Raw genomic sequence first — 22,528 nt, forward strand, 5'->3', positions numbered from 1 at the left:
CACAAATCTTCACTGGAGTGAAAAGACTACATCAAATGATATAAATAGAGGCTTTTATTTCCTGATCGGATAACAGGAGAGAGAGAGACAAATGGAGTCATGTTACAGAGTGTTACAGTCTCAAACGAAAAGAGAGAAAAGACCGCAGATGGATATCTTGAATTCTTGGGCATGTATTGTTCTTTCATTCTTGAGGGAAGAGAAACCTTAAACACACTGTGTACCTTTGGTTTAAAACATGTCATTTTGTTTGCCCTGATGTGAATGACCTCAGTGCAAGTGAAGCCTTGTACAGTGTTCCTGGCATCAGATGGGACAGGGGGTGGGTGGATGTGTGTGTGAGGGCTTAAGAGTGGTGGAGAGAGAGGGAGGAAAAGAAGGGTATGATGGACATTAAAAAAAAAGAAGAGTATAAAGCCCTGTATTCAGACTTATAAGCCTTAGTTCCAGTCCACTTTCCTACAGGATAATCAGTGCAATAATTCTAATCTTTACACATGGACACACAAAGTGAGAAGAAGATATTGCAAAGTACTCCACTGGAATCTCACACACTACCTGCTCTACTACATCCCACATCTATCCACAGAAATAGATACAATTTGGAGTGTAGAGTTTTTGTGCAAGAAATGCTTTGATGAAGGAGGTTTACGTTTGAAACGTCTTGTCTTTTCATTTGTAAGTTCGGTTCAATCTGGTACCGTGTATAAAAGTTTGAGATTTACCCTACAGTACCCCGTAGCTATATTAAGACCTGGAACGTTGGAGTGTCATGAGGGACAGCTTTCTTCTCTGCTGCTATTCTGAGCTGATGATAAAAGGCACCAATGGCATCAATTTGCTGGCAGACACACGCACATTAAAATAAAAACTAAAATATGGCAGATGACTGTTAAAGGCCAACGTGGAAGGGGATGGGGGTGTAATCTCTTAGGTCTCATCTGACACACGTGAGATGGACGACGGGATGAGGAAGGTTATCATCAGTCGGACTTATGGCAGGGCCTTCTGAACTCCTGACCTCTTTCATGGATCCACTTGTTTGAGACTACATAAAAAAAAAGAGAGAAAGAATTGAAAACAAAGAAATAAGATGAAAGAAATCGATTTGTTCTAAAATGTTCCAATGAAAAGCTTCATGGTTATGAACAAAGGAGTGCCATTGTTAGTGCAGTTACTATGATGTTTAACAGAAGGAACCATTTCAACAGATTCAAATCTAAAAGAAAAATGGCAGAGTAGTAATGATTAACTGCAACTAGAAATGAGATGTAGACCTGGAAAAGCACATGTAGTGTAAGAGAAAAGGAGCTGAAATGAAGATGACCTGTTGGTCACTCACCCCACTTATTGCCCATAAGTACTGGGCATGCAGCATGCCTTGTTTTGTAGTCTCCCTCTCCACTTGGGAAGAGGTTATACCAGAACACTGCTGTACCCTGCACAAATCAATAAAATGAGTTTCGTTAGAAAATTTTAATAATCAGGATTGACTAAGACAAGTCCTGTTCCACTCGCATGGACATGCTGTACCTTCATTGGCTTTACAGCTGCTCCGACATCTGGAAAGACTGTGGCACCACCTGCTGCCACATCACTCATCTACAGAAGAAACATTCGCCCATGTTAGGCCACTTCCTCAAACAGTAATATAAAATATCAGCCTCATATGAGAAGGAATACAAGTACAAAGTTCAATTTCCTTAAACTTACATAGAAGAGCCAGGTGGCAATGCGGTTCCCTGTGCCGAGCTCCTTAAAGGCGTCTGGCTCGTCTTTCTATCAGAGATCATAAAGTATAAAGTTAGGATTAGTATGAACAGAAAACAATGAATGTTCGAGTTACATTTAAACTCTCAGCAAACATCTGGAAATAATTTCAAACAGCTTCCGACAGAAGGCTCCTGCTCCAGTTACTTCAGTAAACTCTTTCATTTGAAAATTGGTTTTTATATATTAAAATAAACACTTTTTTAATTCATAGTGATTTTTTTTTTGTGTAAAAACCCCGATATTATTTAATTATTTTCATACCTTTATAAACCAGAGTTTCACAATTCTCTGTACATGACTTATTCTGAATGTTATGATCCTAAACATTTTACTGTCCCAAATCATTCCAGAGAAGTGAATAGGTTCTTCGTTCATTTAATTAACTTGATTGAATGGGATTCTATAATAAAAATCAATGTGCAGCTCCGTGGGAGAAAATAAAGCAATGCTGAAACCATTGCATGGGATTCCATTGGAAACTGATATTCATATTCACTAATTCTAATGCTGAGAGCTGTTAAAGTAAAATGACAAAGTTATTCACCGTCCGAAGTCAAAGTGTGGCTCATACTGACCTCCGACACCATAATTAGCCACCTGAAGAAAGAGACAATATGCATAATATATTATAAATTGTAATAGTTCAGGTTTAGAAATTATTCAACCCCTTCAGTTTTGGCACATTTTATCAGCCCATACCAAATAATCCATAATGTGTCATTTATCATGGATATACACTCACCGGCCACTTTATTAGGTACACCTTACTAGTACCGGGTTGGACCCCCTTTTGCCTTCAGAACTGCCTTAATCCTTCGTGGCATAGATTCAACAAGGTACTGGAAACATTTCTCAGAGATTTTGGTCCATATTGACATGAGAGCATCACGCAGTTGCTGCAGATTTGTCGGCTGCACATCCATGATGCAAATCTCCCGTTCCACCACATCCCAAAGGTGCTCTATTGGATTGAGATCTGGTGACTGTGGAGGCCATTTGAGTACAGTGAACTCATTGTCATGTTCAAGAAACCAGTCTGAGATGATTCGCGCTTTATGACATGGCGCGTTATTCTGCTGGAAGTAGCCATCAGAAGATGGGTACACTGTGGTCATAAAGGGATGCTTTCATGTTGTTGACGCCAAATTCTGACCCTACCATCCGAATGTCGCACCAGAAATCGAGACTCATCAGACCAGGCAAGGTTTTTCCAATCTTCTATTGTCCAATTTTGGTGAGCCTGTGCGAATTGTAGCCTCAGTTTCCTGTTCTTAGCTGTCAGGAGTGGCACCCGGTGTGGTCTTCTGCTGCTGTAGCCCATCCGCCTCAAGGTTTAACGTGTTGTGCTTTCAGAGATGCTCTTCTGCATACCTCGGTTGTAACGAGTGGTTATTTGAGTTACTGTTGCCTTTCTATCAGCTCGAACCAGTCTGGCCATTCTCCTCTGACCTCTGGCATCAACAAGGCATCTGCCCACACAGAACTGCCGCTCACTGGATATTTTCTCTTTTTCGGATCATTCTCTGTAAACCCTAGAGATGGTTGTGCGTGAAAATACCAGTAGATCATCAGTTTCTGAAATACTCAGACCAGCCCGTCTGGCACCAACAACCATGCCACGTTCAAAGTCACTTAAATCACCTTTCTTCCCCATTCTGACGCTCGGTTTGAACTGCAGCAGATCGTCTTGACCATGTCTACATGCCTAAATGCATTGAGTTGCTGCCATGTGATTGGCTGATTAGGAATTTGCGTTAACGGGCAGTTGGACAGGTGTACCTAATAAAGTGGCCGGTGAGTGTAAGTCAAGATTTTTACAAACGTACAAAGCTGAAATTTAGATATGTAATTAGAGCTTTGAACAAACACCTCTGGTCAATAATTATCTTCTGTCTTCTTTTTTTTTCTCAGTCAGATTCTCTCATGTTTATCAGAATGAATGGGAGCATCTATAAACTGCCATATTCAGGTCCTACAAAGTTGTTTTAAAGTTCAGATCTTAGCTCTATTTAAATGTCTGACTAATGCACTGTGAATTGTTGAGTCCAGAAATAAGAGCTAATCAGAGCAAACAGGAAGCACCTGAGCTCGTTTGGTGTACCTCGTTATGGAAAGGGCTGAAGAAATGCAGATATTTTGTTTTTTTCAGAATAGCAACAAAAAAATTTGCTAAAACACACACACAAACATAATGTCGCACCTGTAGTTCTTCTGCAGTTTTGACATCCAAACCTGTAATGTCCTCAATTCTCTGATTAATGCGGTCCACCACTGGGTGCTCATATGCTGCTAACCAGGCACTGCAAGCAGAAAAGCAAATCAGTCAGACTTTCTCTGTATAAGTAGTAAAAACAGGCACAATCATATACGGGTAAAATCATCATTGTCAAGAATGAGTTTTTTAGTGATTTTTAGAGGAAATGACAGCATGAGGTGTGTAATTAATAAGCTTTAGAATATACTAGTCTTATGTAGGGAGATCATTGCTGGGTGTTTTCCCATTTCAGTAAAGAAAAACTAGTTAAAAGCACAATAATATGTTTCTAATGAGTAGGGAGCTCATGTTCTCTAGTGGTTCTCTCCTGTTCTCCATCTTACATTACTTTTTCTAATGTCAAACTTGGACTTATCTGAAAATATTAATTACAGGCATGCTCCTGATGAGGTTTGGATGCTGTCCTGAGGGGATCTTTTAACAGACCTGAGTCAGGGAATCTTTACCTTTGTCCAAAAACTGGCAACACACTGTCATGCACCAGGAGGAACCCACTATATCAGTGTAAGGTCTAACAATGGCTCTGAGGTCTAAGTTCTAACACTGCTAATGAACAGCAGTAAGGGCTTGCATGTGGAGGTCGGTGTGTCCCACCAAGGAAATTCCTCCCAAACCATGACTGACCCACTGCCAAACCGTTCAATCAGTTCTCCGTGGCATCTCCAGGCTTTTTGTATATCTGTCAAATGTTCTCAGTGTGAACTTTCTGTAAAGTGAATGGGGCGCCAGTGATGGACCTGCCAAAATGCTCTCTGGCAAAATACCAATCCATAGTGTTGGGCTTTGAGCACAGGAACCGCTAGAGGAAATCAGACCCTAAGCCACCCTCATGGAGTCTGTTTCTGACAGTCTAATGGACCTATTGGACCAGTAGCCTGCTAAAGGTCGTTTTCTCTGGCTCCGTCAGTCTCTCCCCTAGAACAAAGAAGCAGATACCAATCCTTCTGCTGGGCTGTTGCCCTTCTACAGCCCTGTACAGCTTTTCTCATGTAACAACATGTCTCCTGGCATCTCCTCTATGCTTTGAAACTGCTTTGAATGAGATGTGCTATCCTGGAGGAGCTGGACTACCTGAGCAACCTGATTGGCTTGCAGATACTTTCTCATGCTACAAACATTGACAAAGACCCAAACAAAATAAAAAAAACTAGAGACAAATCAATCAGGAGTGACAGAAACTAATTCACTAAATGGACAAAAGTTTGTGAACACCTGACCATTAGATTGGTATATATGTGTTTTGATCATCTGACTGCTGTTTCAGTAACCTCCACTCATCTGGGAAAATGTTCTAATAGATTTTAGAGTACGCCTGTGGACATTTGTGCTCATTCAGCCACAAAGGTGTTAGTAAAGTCAGGTGCTGATGTAGAGATGAGGTGTTGTGAGGAGGCCTGGGGTGCAGTCAGCATTCACATTCATCCCAAAGTGTGTTCAGAGATCTACAGCAGGCCAGTCAAGACCTTCCATTCCATCCCATGTAAACCATATCTTCATGTAGTTGGATTGAGCACAGAGGCATTGTCATGCTGGAACAGGTTTGGGTCTCCTAGTTGAAGTAAAGGGAAAACTTAAAGCGACAACATCCAAAGACAACCAACACAATTGTGTGCCTCTGACTTTGTGGTAATGGTTTAAGTTGGCTGGAAATGTCAGGTGTCCCAATACTTTTGTCCATATAATGTATAAAAAATAGGCACTGCATTTTTATTAAAATCAAAAGATCTGATTTAGCCAAGACATAAAATTGAGTTCAGGTGCATGAAGCACTATAGTGACAAATTTAATTGACTGGACATGAACAAGAGTAAGAGTAAGCGCAATACCACCTTTAATTTGAAGCATGCTGGTGGCAGCATGTGTGCTAATGGCAGCATCATGTTATGGATGTGCTTCAAATCAGAAGACTAGGAACGTATGGGAAGAGCATCACCACAGAAAAAATAAATAGACACACACATCCTGACCTTCTACACTTCACCTTTAGCCCCTTACCTCTTGGAGACTCTGTATTGGGCTGTGGTGAGTTGCCCTGTTTGGGGGTCATGCACAGTGGCACGCCTGAGCTAAGAAGAAGGCACAGCGAATACAGAGAGATAGAGACAGAGAAAGACAGAAAGAGGAAAAGAGGAAAAGAGGGAAAGAGTAAGAGCAAGCATGCCCAAAAAGATTTCCCATTTACATCTCATTTGGTGAGCAGCACCTGACATCTGCAGGGAACATCTGCATTTACAAGAAGTAAATCAGCTCAGCCTTGCAACCCTAACATGACTAGCGACACCTAGAGGAACAGCCTGCACACTCCTTTCAAAAAACTAGGCTGCGCTACAAGGAATTGCAAAGGAGAAACCTATTCATTTACTGAACAACGATAACAATGCAGCCATTGGGTATGCAGTCACTCACTCACAATATAAGGTTATTTTGGCTATTTAATAAAGACATTTGGTTTTGTGATGAACAAGAGACAAAAGATCAGAATTTCAGCTTTCGTTTGCGGATATTTTGTCTAGATTTGTTAAATAATACAGAACATATCACCTTTAATGATAGCATGCCCACAAGTATTTGAACAGATGCCACTGATCTACATTAAATTTAATTTTAAGTTTCACTGTTCTATTGTTATAGTATGGTGTTGTTTTATGTTGCTTCATGTAGTCCTTGTTAAAGATCTTTATTTTGAGTTTTCCCATGTAACTATATGTTGTCTTGTGTAGAACCTCAGGTCTCTAAGTGCTACACCTGAAGGAACGTCAGTGTCGTCAGTGTGCCTCTATACAGAAAGCGAGCTCCATGAAGACATGGTTTGCCAAAGTTTCAGTGGAAGAACTCGGGTGGCCTGCACAAACCCCCCCAACCTCAACCCCACAAAACAAGTTTGGAATGGATTTTCAACACACTTGCAGAAATGTGAAGTGCCCCCCTGTGTGTCCTGTCTTGCTAAAGTTGCTGAGGCAGAATGTGGTGAAAAAATGCGCCTATAGGTGTCTTACCTCTTGCTGACACGATAGCTGGCGGTCTCCAGTATACCAGTGACAGGGTTGGAAATGGTGGCTCGGCGCAGCTGTGAAGCCAACCGGCCGAGAGGAGACGAATTACTCACTATACCGATTATGTACATTGGTTTGGGGATTAAGATGCTCCCTTAACACTAAACCTCAATGCGCCCCATTTATTTATCTTTTTTTAAAAAAGTGTGTAAATGTAAACAAAATCAAACTCTGCTGGATTTACAAACGTTTCTTCCAAAACCTTGGTAAACCCTGCGGAATTTGGTTTGCAATAAGGAGGCTCAAAATAGTTGGGACTGATTTTTTGTGTATCCTGATTACTTATAAGTCACTCAGTATAAAGACCTCCCCCAAATTTTATCAAATAAATGTACTAAAAATAAGAATTTTACACTTGAAACTTAATATAATCCTAATTAAAAGTGCAGTAATCCATGCAAATTAAGTCGTATTCAATTTTACATTTCAAGCATTACATTCGTTTTTAAATGTACACACACTTAAAGGTAGAATAAAAACTTTTTCAAAATTATAGGATTTTCATTTAAACAAAATGTGTAAAATTTCTAAAAAACATTTCACATACATATACATATATATGTATATATATTTATTAGCACTTATTTAGATAAACGAGTGCCAATATTTCGTAAATGAACGCATGTCTCAGCCTGAACCACAAGGCCACGCTGTGCTGGCAATAGCATTAGCTATAAAACAGCATGCTACAGCATAAACCAAATGCAGTTCTTTAGCATAAGCAGCACCAAAATCACATCTAAGTTACCTGTAAGACAGTCTCTTATGGCTCATTGAGGAATTTGGGAATTCAGTGCAAAAACTGAAACAACTTTTGGAAAAATTCTTCAGTTAAGGTTCAGCTTTCTAATTAACTAATGTGTAAAATTGGTCTGTTTTTCAAGATTAGCGTATAGCACTAGTCTTGAAAATCTGTGATCTATGATCCATTTAATAACCAGTAATCAAATGACATGTGTAACTGATTTTAAATGTAAACATTTATAACCTGATAGAGCTGTAGATCTCAAACTCACCCTGGGCTTAGCTAGTTCCTTTATTTTTTCCATCTCTCTTTCACTGATGATGTTGTGGAAGCGTACAATGCGGGGCCGGTCCCACTCATCCTCCTGTTTCACAGGGCCCAGCACATAGTACGGGTGCCTGTTGTTGTCGTAGAAACGGCAAAACAGTCGACTCTGTTTGCGTGGGGTCTGTGTGGATCAGAATGAACAGTAAGAAACTAGAAATCCAGTACTGAAAAGCTGAACATAGATCAGTCCAGCTAATTAACTGGGTTCAATGAACAGTTAACTATTTGAAGAACATGGTTGTAAACACAGTACATACAAACAGAAAAAAACAGAATGAATAGAATATGCTTCTAGAATATGCTTTTTACTACACTAAACAGAAACTAAAAGCCTAAGATGCCCTGTGGCCTGTAAAACACCTGAGCAGACACATTTGACTTTGGTTTTAGATTAGTTGGTAGTCGGAGGAAAAAAAGAAAGTGAATCTGAATAAAGGTTCATTATTCAGACATGAATTACAGAATTAATTTTTTAAGAGTTAAGGGTCTTGCTCAGGAGCCCAGAAGCAGGAGCTTGAGGGTGGTGGGATTTGACCTTACAATCAGAAGTCCAATGTCGTAACCATTGAGCTACACTTTCCTCATTAGAAAGTCATGGTGGAAAGCAAACATATGAAATTTGTTTGCTCCATTTTCTCTGCAATTTGGTCACCTGTAAGTTAGCCCTCAGCAGTAGCCCTACAGCAGTAGCTAACTGAGGAGACACAGTCACAGATTTCGACTCGAATAAACATCTATGAAAGAGTTTGGAGTAATTCTGAAAGAACTCTCCACCACCAACTGAAGGAATATCTTTCTAAAGAATACTCTCGCTCTGTCCAGTACCAGGCCATATATGTTCTATCAATAGCATGCAAAGACTAAGGTCTGAATTATATCGGCTGAAGGCTGTAAGGTCTCTTCCTATGTACTTTCTAAAATAAAGGAGGCACATAATGATTTTAAACTCTTACCAGCCTGATTCCTTCACCTCTGCACAGCTGCTCGTATTTCCCCCTTTCTGTAAAAAAGCCCTTCTCCTTGTCCACTTCTCTTTTCTCTCGCTCCTTTTTCTCCTCGTCTGTTCCAGTCTGCTCCATCTCTGCTTTTCTCTGCTTTGCCAGCTGGTAGTCAAAGTACTTCAGATTGCCATTGGCTCTCTGATGAGCTGCATCTGTTCAGCAGGAAATATTATATTAGATGTTAGAAAGTTTCACATAAATAATGTACAGCCCTTTTCTACAAAGCAACAAGCATCCCATAAATTATACACTGCATTGCAAGATAAACAGAGCCTGCTGAACCTAGGTTTCCATGGTTTCATTCATTTTCCTTTAACGGTTTTATAGTCATAATATAAAATTATTTTTTTATTCATGCTATATTCATGCTATATTCATACTACATGCTTGACACGATAGTCCAAAACACATACATTAATATCAGCTAATGACAAGTTTTATCAAAATTCTTAAGATCACCATCTGATGGTACAATTTGACCCCACAGATCAGCATCTGACCCCAATTCCCCACAGAATTTTATCTCTAAATAATGTACCTCTATTTCAAAGAAAAATAATAACACATAAAAACTTTTTTAAAAAATGGCATCGAAACATACTGCTTGTATTTCAAAGACCTCTGAAGGTGAGCCTACTGAAAATCACTGCAGTTTATCTTTCATTTAAAGAAGAGCTGAACATAAAGAATCCTGTTGAAACAAATATTACAATGTATCTTATCAGCAATTAGAATATTTTACTCGCCTGATTTCACTAATTTCCTCATCGAATTCTTCACCTTGGGTACTAGACCAAACACCTAATAAAAAACCCTCACCTTAACCCTGTCAGCTATAGAATACAGTAATCCTCCGCTTTACTGTGGGTCAAATCTCATACACCCGGTTTGTTGCAGTATTGAATTTGCCGTATAACTAATTAGTTTGTCTGATTTTCCCGGTCTCTCGTGGATAGCACCATAGACCAAAAACTTATAGGGAAATGTTTTTATAGAGTTTTATGTTGAACTAATGAAATGTATTAACAAACATATAATTACTGTAATCTTGCAAATGTTTTCTGTGTGTATTTAAATTGTGTGGGAGGATAATTTACGGCTTAAACATTTTAAGGGGGGGTTTGGAATGTAACCACTGCAATATAAATCCCCTTCATCTCCAAGATTATAAATAAAAAATGTTGTAGCACAGCATTTATGCTCATACCTGCTTATACATAGTAATACAACTTATGAAATGTACAAGTCTGAATTTTGGTCCCTCATAACCCAGAGACAGCACTGGGTAAAGACTTAAATAATCTGCTTAATAAAAAAGAGGAGTGTGTAGAGGGTATTAGATATTTTGTTACCACTATGTTGCATAATTGTACTTCATTACTGTCTGGATGTTGTAAAAGATGCATAAACAAGCTGAGAAATGAGTTTGACCACGTCACACTTTTCACTACACTGTGTCCCAGTTAAACTATTCTTTTATTATAAAAAACTATTATTTCCTGATAAAGCACTGCCTGAGTAAAATTTGGTCTATAATGAACTGCAATGCGTACTTTATACTTACATTTACAGCATTTAGACATTACTTTGATCAAAAGGTGCAGGCTGTTTGTTGGTACCTCAAATAGTTAAGGCAGAAGTAATAGTTTTCTTTTACAGTGCATCTGGACATTGTCCTTTGTTAATGACACTATATAAATAAAACCAGCCATTAGAACATTAAGTGCTAGAGGTCAACCAGTTCATTGGTCTTGCCGATGAATCAGCACCAGTTGTTGATTGCTGGAAATATCAGCTATCTACAAAAAATGCACACCAATAGTTTTTCCAGGTTGTGTTATACAGTATGAGAGCAACCTCTAGAGGCATCTGTTTATTTGCAGCATCTTTTCTGTATACATTTTGCATGTTACTGTTTTTATTTATTTGGAGTGTTACTTTATGATTTAGTTTGAATGCGTCTTTTAATTTTTTTATTAATATAATTCATACATATATTTCATTCAGCACATTTTCATGATTCCATACTGTTTTTCTTTTAAAAAATAAAGTTCAGTATTATTTTATCTGAAGTTATCTTTGTTTTTATCCAGTATCCATTTCAAAACTATAAAAAAAACCTGGTTGATTAATCGGTTAGCAGCAAGTACCTAGCTGTTGGTCGACCTCTAGTAAGCACCATATCTAGAGAATAGTCCAAGTTCTGACAGTAACTCTATCAACTGTGTACACAACTGTGTATTTTGTTTACAATTTAAATAATCTTATGGCAGGACTTACCGAGTGACAATAGTCTTTTGGTATACTCCAGGGCTTTCTCTAGCTCACCCTGCTGGTATACAGAGTAGCTCAGGTAGTCCAGGACAGTCACAGCATCAATGCTCGACACCTCACCCTCATCCAGCTGTCTCAGAGCCTGTGCCATCCACAGCTCTGTATGATAGTAATCTGCTTCGGAGTATGCAATCTTCCCCAATTCAAAACAGTCCTCCACGGTCAGAGTGCTCTTATATGGCACATCTGCAGGCAAGCCTATGAAAGCACAAACTATCATTTATAGCAAACCAAGTTCAAGCCAATAACTCCTATTTAAGCCTGCATGACAATGTCAAAATATCCTAACTATACTTATAAGAAGTGTATTTTGCACTCTCTTTTCCACAATTCAATCCTAAAATGTGCACTCACCAGGAAGATCTCCAGTGGAAATAGCATGTGTTTCCAGTTTATAGGTGTCCTGAAGCCGGAGCAGAGCTTTGGCTGCTCCCGTCTGATCCTCGTCATTAGGAAAGTATTGCCGCTGGATTGTTAGGTTGGAAACAAACCCTGTATAAGATGAAAGATTTGTTTATTTAATACATTTAGCCTCACCAGACAGAGTTTAGGATTCAATTAAAAGATCCAAAACTGAAAAGCAGGAACTATTAAAGGAACTATTAACTTGTATTTGCTGAAAACTTGAAATTTGGGTTTGAGATTAAAAGATGAATAAGCAGAGAGTTAGAATTGTAACATTTATTTTCTAGTATCATTATGTACATGTGCTAAATGACACAGAAAAAAAGCATTTTGTATCAAACCACCCAGTCTGTAGGTGAGCAGAAATACTGTATCATGTGACTGACAAGAGTCTCTTGTTACCCCGGTGTGTCCTTTTAGATTGAAGGTTTAAACAACGAATGGCTCTCAACATCAAATCTTGTTGAGTTTTACCTTCAGTGTCACCTCTAAAGATTGATTTTTAAAAAGGATAAGCCAACATGGAGATCTGTGATAGAAACACGAGCCAGTAGGAAATGGAAGGCTAGATTTGAATTTGCAAATAAATACAAAGACATGCCACAAAAGCTCTGAAAACAAAGTGGACCTGTAACAAAAGCGAGGGGAAAGGCCAAAAGCGTGACAAAGAAAGAGTCTGCTCATAATCCAAAACATAGAAACTCATCTGTGAATGTGAAACAATCACCAGATCTTAGCCAAACTGAGTATTTCACCCAGTGAAGAGTAGATTAATTGGAGAAACCACCCACAAACCACAACACCTGAAAGAGACACTTTAGTTTACTTTGAGATTTACCTGTTCCTATACTTTTGCTCACTTAACAATTGGATGGTTTTTTGTGTTTCATGTTGTTTAACAAATGCAGAGATAAAGACCAGGAAATGAAGCTGAAATTCTGAACTCTCTTCCCAAATTCATCTTTTCATCTCAAACCCAAATGTCTTCAAACTACAGCAATGAATTCGCCTTGTTCCAATAGTTTCGGAGGGAACTGTATGCAGTCCAACCCAACCTTGACAGAACGTTTAGCATGTAGTAAAACATTTTGAGGATCTAAAGGAAAATAGATGAAACACTGACCATCAGACATGTCTTTAAGCACCAGGTCTTCTATTTCACTCCACTCTGTGTTCAGCCTTTTCATCAGTTTGAAGGCATTGACTGGGTGACCGAGGAAACCCTCAGGGTCGTGTGTGGCGGTGGCTGTTAATGTCTCCAGTTTCTCAGCCCAGCTGGAAAACACATTCACACCTCCATTAAATGTTTCACTTAAGAAGGAGGCTTAAGATGGTCTTCTGTTCGTGTCAATACAGAAGACCAGCTTATTGAGAAACAAACATAATGCACTGATGTACAATTGTATAATGTGAACTATCATGAATTAAAAGGCTTCATTTTCATCAGTTTGCATTAGTTATCAGTTGAAATCCTGCTGATGCTGCATTACACGAGCTCACAGACACACAAGTAACTGGTGTCTTTGTAATTAACAGATTAGAGGGTATAGAATTTAGAGCATTTCTATGTAACAATAAATTGTATAACACTCTGTGACTCATATGATATTTCTACTCAAAGTGTCTACTTGAAATTAAGTTTCGATGAGCAAAAAAAAGGGAACATGGTCAACGTCTTACAGTTTGACCTGCTCCAGCTTGCGTTCTTCAGCTCTGATATAGTCCTTCAGAGACGTCACCAGGTCCTTCTCTATGAACAGCAGATCTGTCATTTGGCCTGTTGACATAACATGCATAAATAGCATAAATAGAACGGTTTAATTGCATGTTATGCAAAATGAATAATGATGCAATTGGCTTAGCAATCCGCTTTATGAATATCAACAGACCGATAGACGTGTAGACGTCATTTTGGGCGGAGCAGGAGGGAAGAAGTGAGCTGATCAGCAACACACACCAGACACTCCAAGTCCCCATCTAGACACATAAATATACAGAGATTATATTGATTTTTACGCTAGTAAATACATTAGTGTGGAAACATTGGACAGGGTGAGGTAAAACCCCATGCATGCTGCTGTATACTTTAAATGGCTTCACCTTATACAATGGCTAGGAAGCATTGTTACATGTCACAGCTACAGCATCCTGGGATTCAGTGGAGATTCAAGTCAAGTCAAGAAGCTTTTATTGTCATTTCAACCATATATATCTGACGCAGTACACAGCGAAATGAAACAACGTTCCTCCTGATGCTACATTTAACAACATAAAGCTACATAACAGAAAAACACAGACATCAGGACCATTTTGTGTCCTCTCTATATAAACCTGGTGCAAACAGTGCAAGACAACAAGACAGTGCAAAGACAACACAAGACAGTGTAGCACAAAATAGCGCCGACATTAAACCTGTTGTATATCACACAGTGCGGTGTGTAAAAGAAAACCAAATACAGAAGTGGACAGTGTCATTTACAAAATGTAAACAAACATTCGGCAAGCGTAAAAGCGTCTGATGACATTGAGATGTAAATTTGACCTTGACAGTTTTACATTTGGCTGAAACCCAACATTGCTCTTTACCCTGAACATCACATTCCCCACAGATTGTGTTCGTGTCACTTGGTAGAAATGCTTTTCATCAGTAGGGATTAAAAAAAACTGTTTGAGCACAAATCAAACCATTTGAAGGACAAATCTAGGGACAGGGTTTCACTTTCCAAAATGACAATGAGCTGCCAAAGCTACTCAGGAGGGCTTCAAAGCCAGAAACTAGAGCTGGAGCAATCAAGACCTCAATCCTGTTTTAGAGATGTGTTTTAGCTAGAGATCCAGTCGAGACCTTGGGGTCAAAACAGTTATCATGAACATTAACAACTCACACTACATAAAATAATGGTCACTGAATATATTGCAACAACGCAACAACACATCGTCACAAAATATTAGGGCAGAGAATATGGATTAATGGTGGGTAGAGATGTGAACTGGTTAATGGTGTTGTTAGATAGAGGATTTGAGGTCTGAGAACATTGAGATCTGGGAAGTGTGGTGGCGTGGCAGGGTGCATCCTCCTTCAAAAATAGGGCATGAACATTAGGGAGTATCAGAACCATGAATGTGTGTACTTGGTCTGCAAGGGTAGGTGGTGCATGTCAAAACAACATCCACATAAATGCCAGGATTAAAGGTTTTCAGCAGAACATTGCCAAGAGCATCACCCTGCTGGTTCAGGTTCTTCCTATAGCGCATTCTGGTGCCATGATTTCTCCAGGTAGGCAACACACATGTCCCCAGCTTTCCACAGAAACATGATTCTTCAGCCCAGAACTCCTTCATTCACTGAATAGTGGTCCAGTGCACACTGTAAGCACATTCAGAGGTGGTCTCAGACACTCAGACTAAAGCTACACAGCCCTATATGTAGCAAGCTCCAATGTCTTGCATTCCGACTCCATTCTACCTTAGCCAGTATTTACCTTTTAGCAATTTGTGCTACAAAAATTATGTTTGTCTTTTGGATTGGAGCTTTTGGTCTTTTCTCCCCATCTATGAGGTGGAATCAAAAAGTTGAGATTAGCTCTGAAAGTATTTATATACAAGAAAGTATTTATTTATGCTTACATATCACTTTTAAAATAGCCCCCTTACACTGCAATACAGTGCCCCCAGCGTTCCTGCCACTTCTTGATTGTGTCCTGGAAGTCATCCTCTTGCTCATTGGTGAGAGGGTGAAGTCCACTAGAGTCAAATCTGGCGAGTAGGATGGGTGCGGAAGTGAGATCATGTGAACTGTTCACTGACGATCATCATGCACAAGTTGCTGAATGGTTACAACATTTTTGTGGTTTGATCTCGTTCCTTCCATTAGTCCTTTCATCAAGTCGGTCAGATCCCTGACACTCACCCATTACTCCTGCCTCCAGCACAGATCATCAACACCTGTCAAGTTTACATACATGATGATGCAGATGAAATAGACAGGAGTGAAGACCTGAGCAACTAATAACAAAATGACTGGTTCAGATCATCTGCTAAACATAAACACTTAATGCAGTGGTGCATGAAGTGGTGCAGCCCAACCATAAAGTACCCTTATAGAACACAAAAGTCCTAAGTACAAGGTTTCTTGAAATTATGAGTATCATATGGACCCAGTTCCTTAAGTACCCTTCTGCAAGAACTGTTAGATGAAGGAAAGTCACCACCGCTTTGCACTACGGTAATATGAACGTTACCAAATTGTCCCGGCTTTTCTAGAAGAAGCGAGATACCTTTGTCCACTACACCATGTTCCCCTAAAGAGACCAGCCTGAGAGTTCACCCAGAGGTCCTTCATCTTTAAACCATGACATGTCAAAGGCAGTGTTTAGCAGTGGGGAACTCCAGGAAGTCTGTGCTGCAGACAGTTACATTGGGAATTCTCATTAAATGGGCATGCAAGCTTTCGAAACGAGACTTTGGAGCAAGAAGGTAAGTCCTGAATTTAAATCATCCTTTTTCAGGATGATGGAAGAACATAAACAAATAATGTTAATTATGTAAATGTAAGCAAAATGTTTCACTTCTTCTTTATGGGACATTTGTCACATCCAGCCTTCATTTCCAGTGTAAATATTCAGTTCTTGTTCTTAATAATACACACAATAAACATCAATTAAACGAGGCTTTTTACTTGTCACGTGTACATGACAGCAGAGTGAAATTCTTTCTTCACATATCCGATCAATGTTAGGAAACTAAAGTCAGAGTGAATGGGCAGCTGTGATGCAGCACACCTGGAGCACAGAGTGTTAAGGGCCTTGCTCAAGGGCCCAAAGGCAATACTGGGGCTTGAACCTCCCAACCTTCCAATCAATAACTTAATCACTGACTTACATTTATGGCAACTTACAGTTATCTCTTTCATACAACTGAGCAGATATGGGCTTAAAAGCCTTGCAGGACAGGCAGCTTGGTGTGGCCGGGACACAACCTTCAGATCCAAAGTCCAGAAGCACTAAACTACCACCTCCCCACCTTTCATATCATACATTTTTTTTGGCTTCATTTTTCGAAATCTTGCTTCATTTTTCAAAACCATGCTTAGGTCAAACTGGGTCCAGAACCAGATCGATCTCAGTCTGGCTGTAACGATCAGAACCAGAGTGTGAGATCAGTGTGTAAGGGTGAGGAATGTACACATGCTTCAATAAGACGACAGGGTGCCACGTCCCCAGCCCAACCTCCGTATAGTGAGAATACAGAGCCCCAGGGAACAGGAAAGGAGGAGTACAGCAGTGGAGGAGTGGAGGAATGATCTAACCTGTTTGTTAGCCTGTATAAAGAAAGATTTTATTCCCAGAGAATTCGTTTTCTCACTCAGGTTCACATAACAGCCTGAATTTCTACACAGAACAGTGTCTGGCCTAAATCCGACTCGCTGTAAACAAACACGAACACGTTGACATGTGAAGTGATCATGTGTCTGATCATTATTTATAGTTTTACCCCCGGATTGTGTCGGATTCCTGATTTCCGGATTGTGCAATCCAGGAAAAGTCTAATGGACCGAATCTGCTGCAAAAACTTTCTTTCCTCGAAATTGGCGCTGAGCTCCGACACCTTGGCGGTGTTACAATGTTACAATGTTACAGTGTTACAATAACAAACACTGCGCACATGAACCACGTTACAGAGAGATGCAGTGAGGAGAGGAATATATTACCAATCATCATCATCATAATAAGGATATTAACATAACACACAAATCCAGCCTTCAACGCTCTTCCTACTGCGATATATCCAGCCAACAGAGAAATTTCTAGACTCTTCCAGTCTCCCGTTTACAAAACTTGGTGTGTGTGTGTGTGTGTGTGTGTTTATCCAAATAGAAATAAACAACAACAAAAAAAGAACGTACCGTTATTTTCCGCATTTTTCTGTAGACCAAGCCAGTGGATTACTGATATACTGCCCTGTTTCCAGTCGAACCCGCTCGGATCCAGGGACTGCAGCTCTGCACAGTGTCGCCCCTGCTGGCGGAATGAATATACTGCACTGCTGACTTTTTTTTTTTTTTTTTTTTTTTTGGAGGAAGGAAACCAGACGTGGACATGGCATCAAGTTTAGGGCAAATCTGTAAATGGGTTCCTTCCCCAGGTTAGTGTGGAAAATTTGGGAAAAATATAAACAAAACACTAAAATCAGAAACAACAAAAATACATTTATAAATGACTACTAATAATCATACAAATAAAATCAATCATCTGAGATATTCTGAAGTTTTTGTGTGCTTATCAGTACTCCGTACAGCAGGGGGCGCCCTGGTCCACTAATCACATTCCGGCGGCTTGGGAAACGGGAAAACATGGACGCCCCCTTGTTAGAACCACGCTGTTCAGTTACCTGGTGTAGACACAGTGTTCTTCAGACTGTGTAGTCTGTGTTCTAGAGAAATTCTTCTTATAACGACTCAAAGTCTGAAATTCCTGATTCCATCCAGTTTCCACAGTGACGTCATATCACAGCTGGGGGCAGGAATTTCAGACTTTGAGTTGTTAAATGAGAATTTTAAATTATTTATAATCCCAAGTGTTCGTTTATTGGAAAAGGCAGTTACTTGAGCAAATGTACAACAAACTGGAAATGTAATGGAAATATTTACCAGATAAAGTCAATAAGTAACCTTCCTTACAATCCAAGACTAACACTGTAAAACTGTATTATTGTTAGGTTGTATCACTAATAATGTAACATTTAACACTGTAATATCGTAACACAAACATTGTACTACTGCAGAACACTGTAACACTGTAACATTGTAACACCAACATTGTATCATTGCAATATTGTGATATTACTCATTTATACTATTTTAGAAACTGTAACATTGCTATTTTAATGCTGTAACTGTAATATTGTAACATTTTAATGCTGTAACTGTAGCACTATAACCTGACATTCAGATGTAAAGTTATAGTGCTAGAATAACAGTGTTACAGTGAAAGCAGACTGGGTGCTGTAACATTTACAATGTAATGATCAAAAATGAAAAATATTATATCTTATCCACAAGAAGAGCAATCAATGGTCAAAATATTGCAAAACTGTTTCTTCTGGTGCAGAACAATAGCGTGTAAGTGCATGTAGACTGCTTTCTAAATGAAACCTGTCTGTATACTCAAATCTGATTGGCTGGAAAGTGTGCATTCAAACCTTAAAACGCAAAGTTCCAATTAGCTTCATCCCCATTCTACTGCCTTTTATACAACTGTAACCTTAGTAACATTTAATATGACATTACAAATCTAACATGTTGCATCATTAATCATCCCTGAGGTTTTCTCTATGAGGTCAAGTTTGGTGTTCCTCAAGGATCTGTCTTAGGCCCTCTGCTTTTCTCTTTATATATGCTGCCTCTTGGTAAAATTATTCATAAAAATGGGATTCGCTTCCATTGCTATGCTGATGACACACAGCTGTATATTTCAGCAAAGCCAGATGAGAGAGATCAGCTTAACAATGTTGAGAAGTGTGTAAAGGACATTAGACAGTGGATGCTTAATAACTTTCTTCTGCTCAACTCAGATAAGACGGAAGTACTTTTACTAGGACCACATGCAGCTAGAAGTAAACTTTCCGATTACGTAGCATCTCTAGATGGTGTTTCTGTTTCAGCATGTACGGCTGTCAAAGACCTTGGTGTGATTATTGACCCGAGTCTTTCCTTTGAGTCTCACGTGAATATTACCAGGATCTCCTTCTTTCACCTCAGAAATATTGCTAAAATTAGAAATATGATGTCGTTACAGGATGCAGAAAAACTAGTTCATGCTTTTGTTACTTCTAGATTAGACTACTGTAACGCTTTACTGTCTGGGTGTGCGAGTAAGTGCATAAATAAGCTTCAGTTAGTCCAGAATGCAGCAGCAAGAGTCCTCACTAGATCTAGGAAATATGAGCACATCACCGCTGTTTTAATCAGTCTACACTGCTCCCAATCAAATCTTGCATTGATTATAAAATATTACTACTGACGTATAAAGCACTTAATGGTCTCGCACCACAGTATCTGAGTGAACTTCTGTACCAGTATGATCCTCCATGCCTACTTAGATCAAAAGGTGCAGGCTATCTGTTGGTTCCTCAAATAATGAAGACTACAGCAGGGGGCAGATCTTTCTCTTATAAAGCCCCACAGTTATGGAACAACCTTCCAACCAGTGTTCAGGACTCAGACAGTCTCAGTGTTCAAGTCGAGGTTGAAAACTTATTTATTTAGTCAAACCTTTTATCAGTAGATTTTTCTTAGGTAAAGGCTCAGATCTGGAGGGAACATGGATATAGAGTGTTTAGTGAACTGGGATATTTGTATGCTGTCGTCCCCTCACATTCACACGTTCACTCGGGTTTGTTGACGGTGGTGTGGTGGGTCGTCTCTTATCCCAGAGATCCCTCGTGTCTGTGTTACCTTCTGGTTCTCCCTTTTAGTTATGCTGCCATAGCGAGTCTTGCCGGAGTCCAAACTGCACAGTGACATTAACTTTCATACACCAATAGGGACACTTAATAATCCATAAACATGCTCCTGAGGCTCCAGTGACCACTGTTCCTGCCCCTCTCCCCTCCGTGGATCTTCACATTTCTGTGCAGCTTGGGACGGTCTCTCATCAGCACCTTGGGTGGTTCCATGTAATTCCAGAGTAGAACGGGTGCTTTTGAGGACGGATTGGACTGTAGTTGGTGTCGGCGGTCTGCTGCACTGACTCGGGAGTGCAGTTTGCTTCTGATCGCCATCACTGTACCCCGCAGCATTGTATATCTGCTTTAAATGGACATTTGGTGCAACCCAGATGAGGATGGGTTCCCTCTTGAGTCTGGTTCCTCTTAAGGTTTCTTCCTTATGCCACATTGGGGAGTTTTTCCTTGCCACAGTTGCTCATCAGGGACAAACATACTTACAAAGAACATATTTACGTTTAATCACCACATTATCTGTGTAAAGCTGCTTTGAGACAATGTTCATTGTTAAAAGCGCTATACAAATAAAAATTAATTGAATTGAATTGAAAATTGAATGTTTATCCTGAATGAGTAAACCAGAGGCAACAGTGACAAAAACAAACTCTCTGAGATGGTTATAAGGAGAAAATCTAGAGAGAATCCAAACTCAAAAGGGAACTCATCCTCATCTGGCTGACACCAAAAGTCCATTCATTATAGTTGCTTCATTGTTGAGGTTATCAGCTGTATATGGACGGACACAAGTTCAATACTGTCCTCTCAGTGTGAAGTGCAGTGGAAATACTTCAAACTCAAGCATGAAGAAACATTACTAAACACAAGAGCCCTGGGTTCGAGGTTTCTGCAGACAATTACACTGAATATTGCCAACAGGAAGTTTATTTCATGAGTGTGGTGGACTAAAGTAGAGAGCAGACTGAATTCTACTATATTCAATGCATAAAAATATATTTAAATAATTGTAAATTAACTTTTTATATAAATATTTATTTTTGACAATAGTTTTATTGTATTTTGTACTGAGTATATAGCTACAAATGTTGATGCATCAAACTCAGAAAATCTAAAGTTTATACACATAGGGGTGTAACAGTATTTTATACAAAATGTAGTAAATGAAAATACAATGGAATAAATCGAAATGAATAAAAAAAATATTTTGATTAAATTGAGTAGTTAATTAAATGGACAGGTTCAATTGATCAAATAAAATTAAATAAATGGAAAAATGTAATTAAATAATTTACATTTGTTAGACACCATTTGGTTAATACAGATGTGTGTGTTTAACATTTAATATCTAATATTACAAAGATGTTCTACTTAATTCTTTCAGCAGACTTTAACAAAAGTCTTCATTCCTTCTATCCTTCATTCATTCCCTCCCTCTTTATTTAGAATCATTAGGATTTTCTCATTTTAGGAGAAATTCTTGAAGCTGGACATAAAAGAAAAAAGGAATCCATATCGCTTGGCCGTCGTTAAAAACGTTGGCGATGGCAGGAAGTGGCAATGATTTTGTACATTTTATCTGTTCTAAATGTACCTTAAATATATACTTTTCAAGTTTTAATACTCTAATCTACATGGACATGGACAAATATCGATGCTTTATTCAAATGTATGTTTATTGTTAACAAAACCAAACTGAACATACAGCATGAAAACAAAATATTCTTTTTTTTTAAACGTTTTAAAGTAATTGTGGAGTTTAAATGAAGTGAATCATCAGCACACAATCCGGAACTTTTGCTGTTTCCACACGGACGGTTTTAATTGCCGGATGTGCGCATCATGGTGGATTTTTGTGCATCGGTAAAACAAACATTTAATGTTTTTCAGTGGAGTTTCCTTTATATTTCTTAATAAAAAATCTCTCCATGAAGACCACTGAAGGAACTGAAAGATGCTGAAGAATTTAAACATGTACATTTCACTGATGTATATTGTTGCTACTTTGGAATATTTGTTGTCTGCACAAGTTGACAGTTTTTTCTCAATCAGATTCTCATGCCTTGCAAAATATACACTTCTCATGTACAGGCATATTTGCCTTAGAAACCACAAAACAGGATGAATGCTGTTCAGTCATGTAAAACCATACCAG

General features: G+C 39.0%; 1 protein-coding gene across 3 annotated transcripts; it reads right to left on the reverse strand.

Moving 5' to 3' along the window:
• Nucleotides 1-36: 36 nt before the first annotated feature.
• Nucleotides 37-17,963, reverse strand: p4ha1a (prolyl 4-hydroxylase, alpha polypeptide I a). Of its 3 annotated transcripts, XM_046853753.1 has the most exons (16): nucleotides 17,819-17,963; nucleotides 13,803-13,890; nucleotides 13,594-13,690; nucleotides 13,037-13,188; nucleotides 11,863-12,000; nucleotides 11,455-11,706; nucleotides 9,127-9,326; nucleotides 8,118-8,294; nucleotides 7,045-7,115; nucleotides 6,044-6,109; nucleotides 3,974-4,073; nucleotides 2,318-2,370; nucleotides 1,714-1,780; nucleotides 1,534-1,602; nucleotides 1,343-1,439; nucleotides 37-1,048 (listed from the first exon to the last, which is right to left on the reverse strand). In XM_046853753.1, the coding sequence occupies exons 1-16, from the start codon at nucleotides 17,831-17,833 to the stop codon at nucleotides 984-986; spliced, it is 1,707 nt and encodes a 568-aa protein (XP_046709709.1). In that variant the 5' UTR covers nucleotides 17,834-17,963; the 3' UTR covers nucleotides 37-983. The 3 variants fall into 3 exon arrangements, with proteins under 3 accessions (XP_046709709.1, XP_046709708.1, XP_046709707.1); XM_046853752.1 differs by lacking the exon at nucleotides 7,045-7,115 and having other exon boundaries at nucleotides 6,044-6,114; XM_046853751.1 differs by lacking the exon at nucleotides 6,044-6,109.
• Nucleotides 17,964-22,528: the final 4,565 nt, after the last annotated feature.

This window comes from Silurus meridionalis, chromosome 7 (assembly GCF_014805685.1).
Source record: "Silurus meridionalis isolate SWU-2019-XX chromosome 7, ASM1480568v1, whole genome shotgun sequence".
Taxonomy (NCBI): Eukaryota; Metazoa; Chordata; class Actinopteri; order Siluriformes; family Siluridae; genus Silurus; species Silurus meridionalis.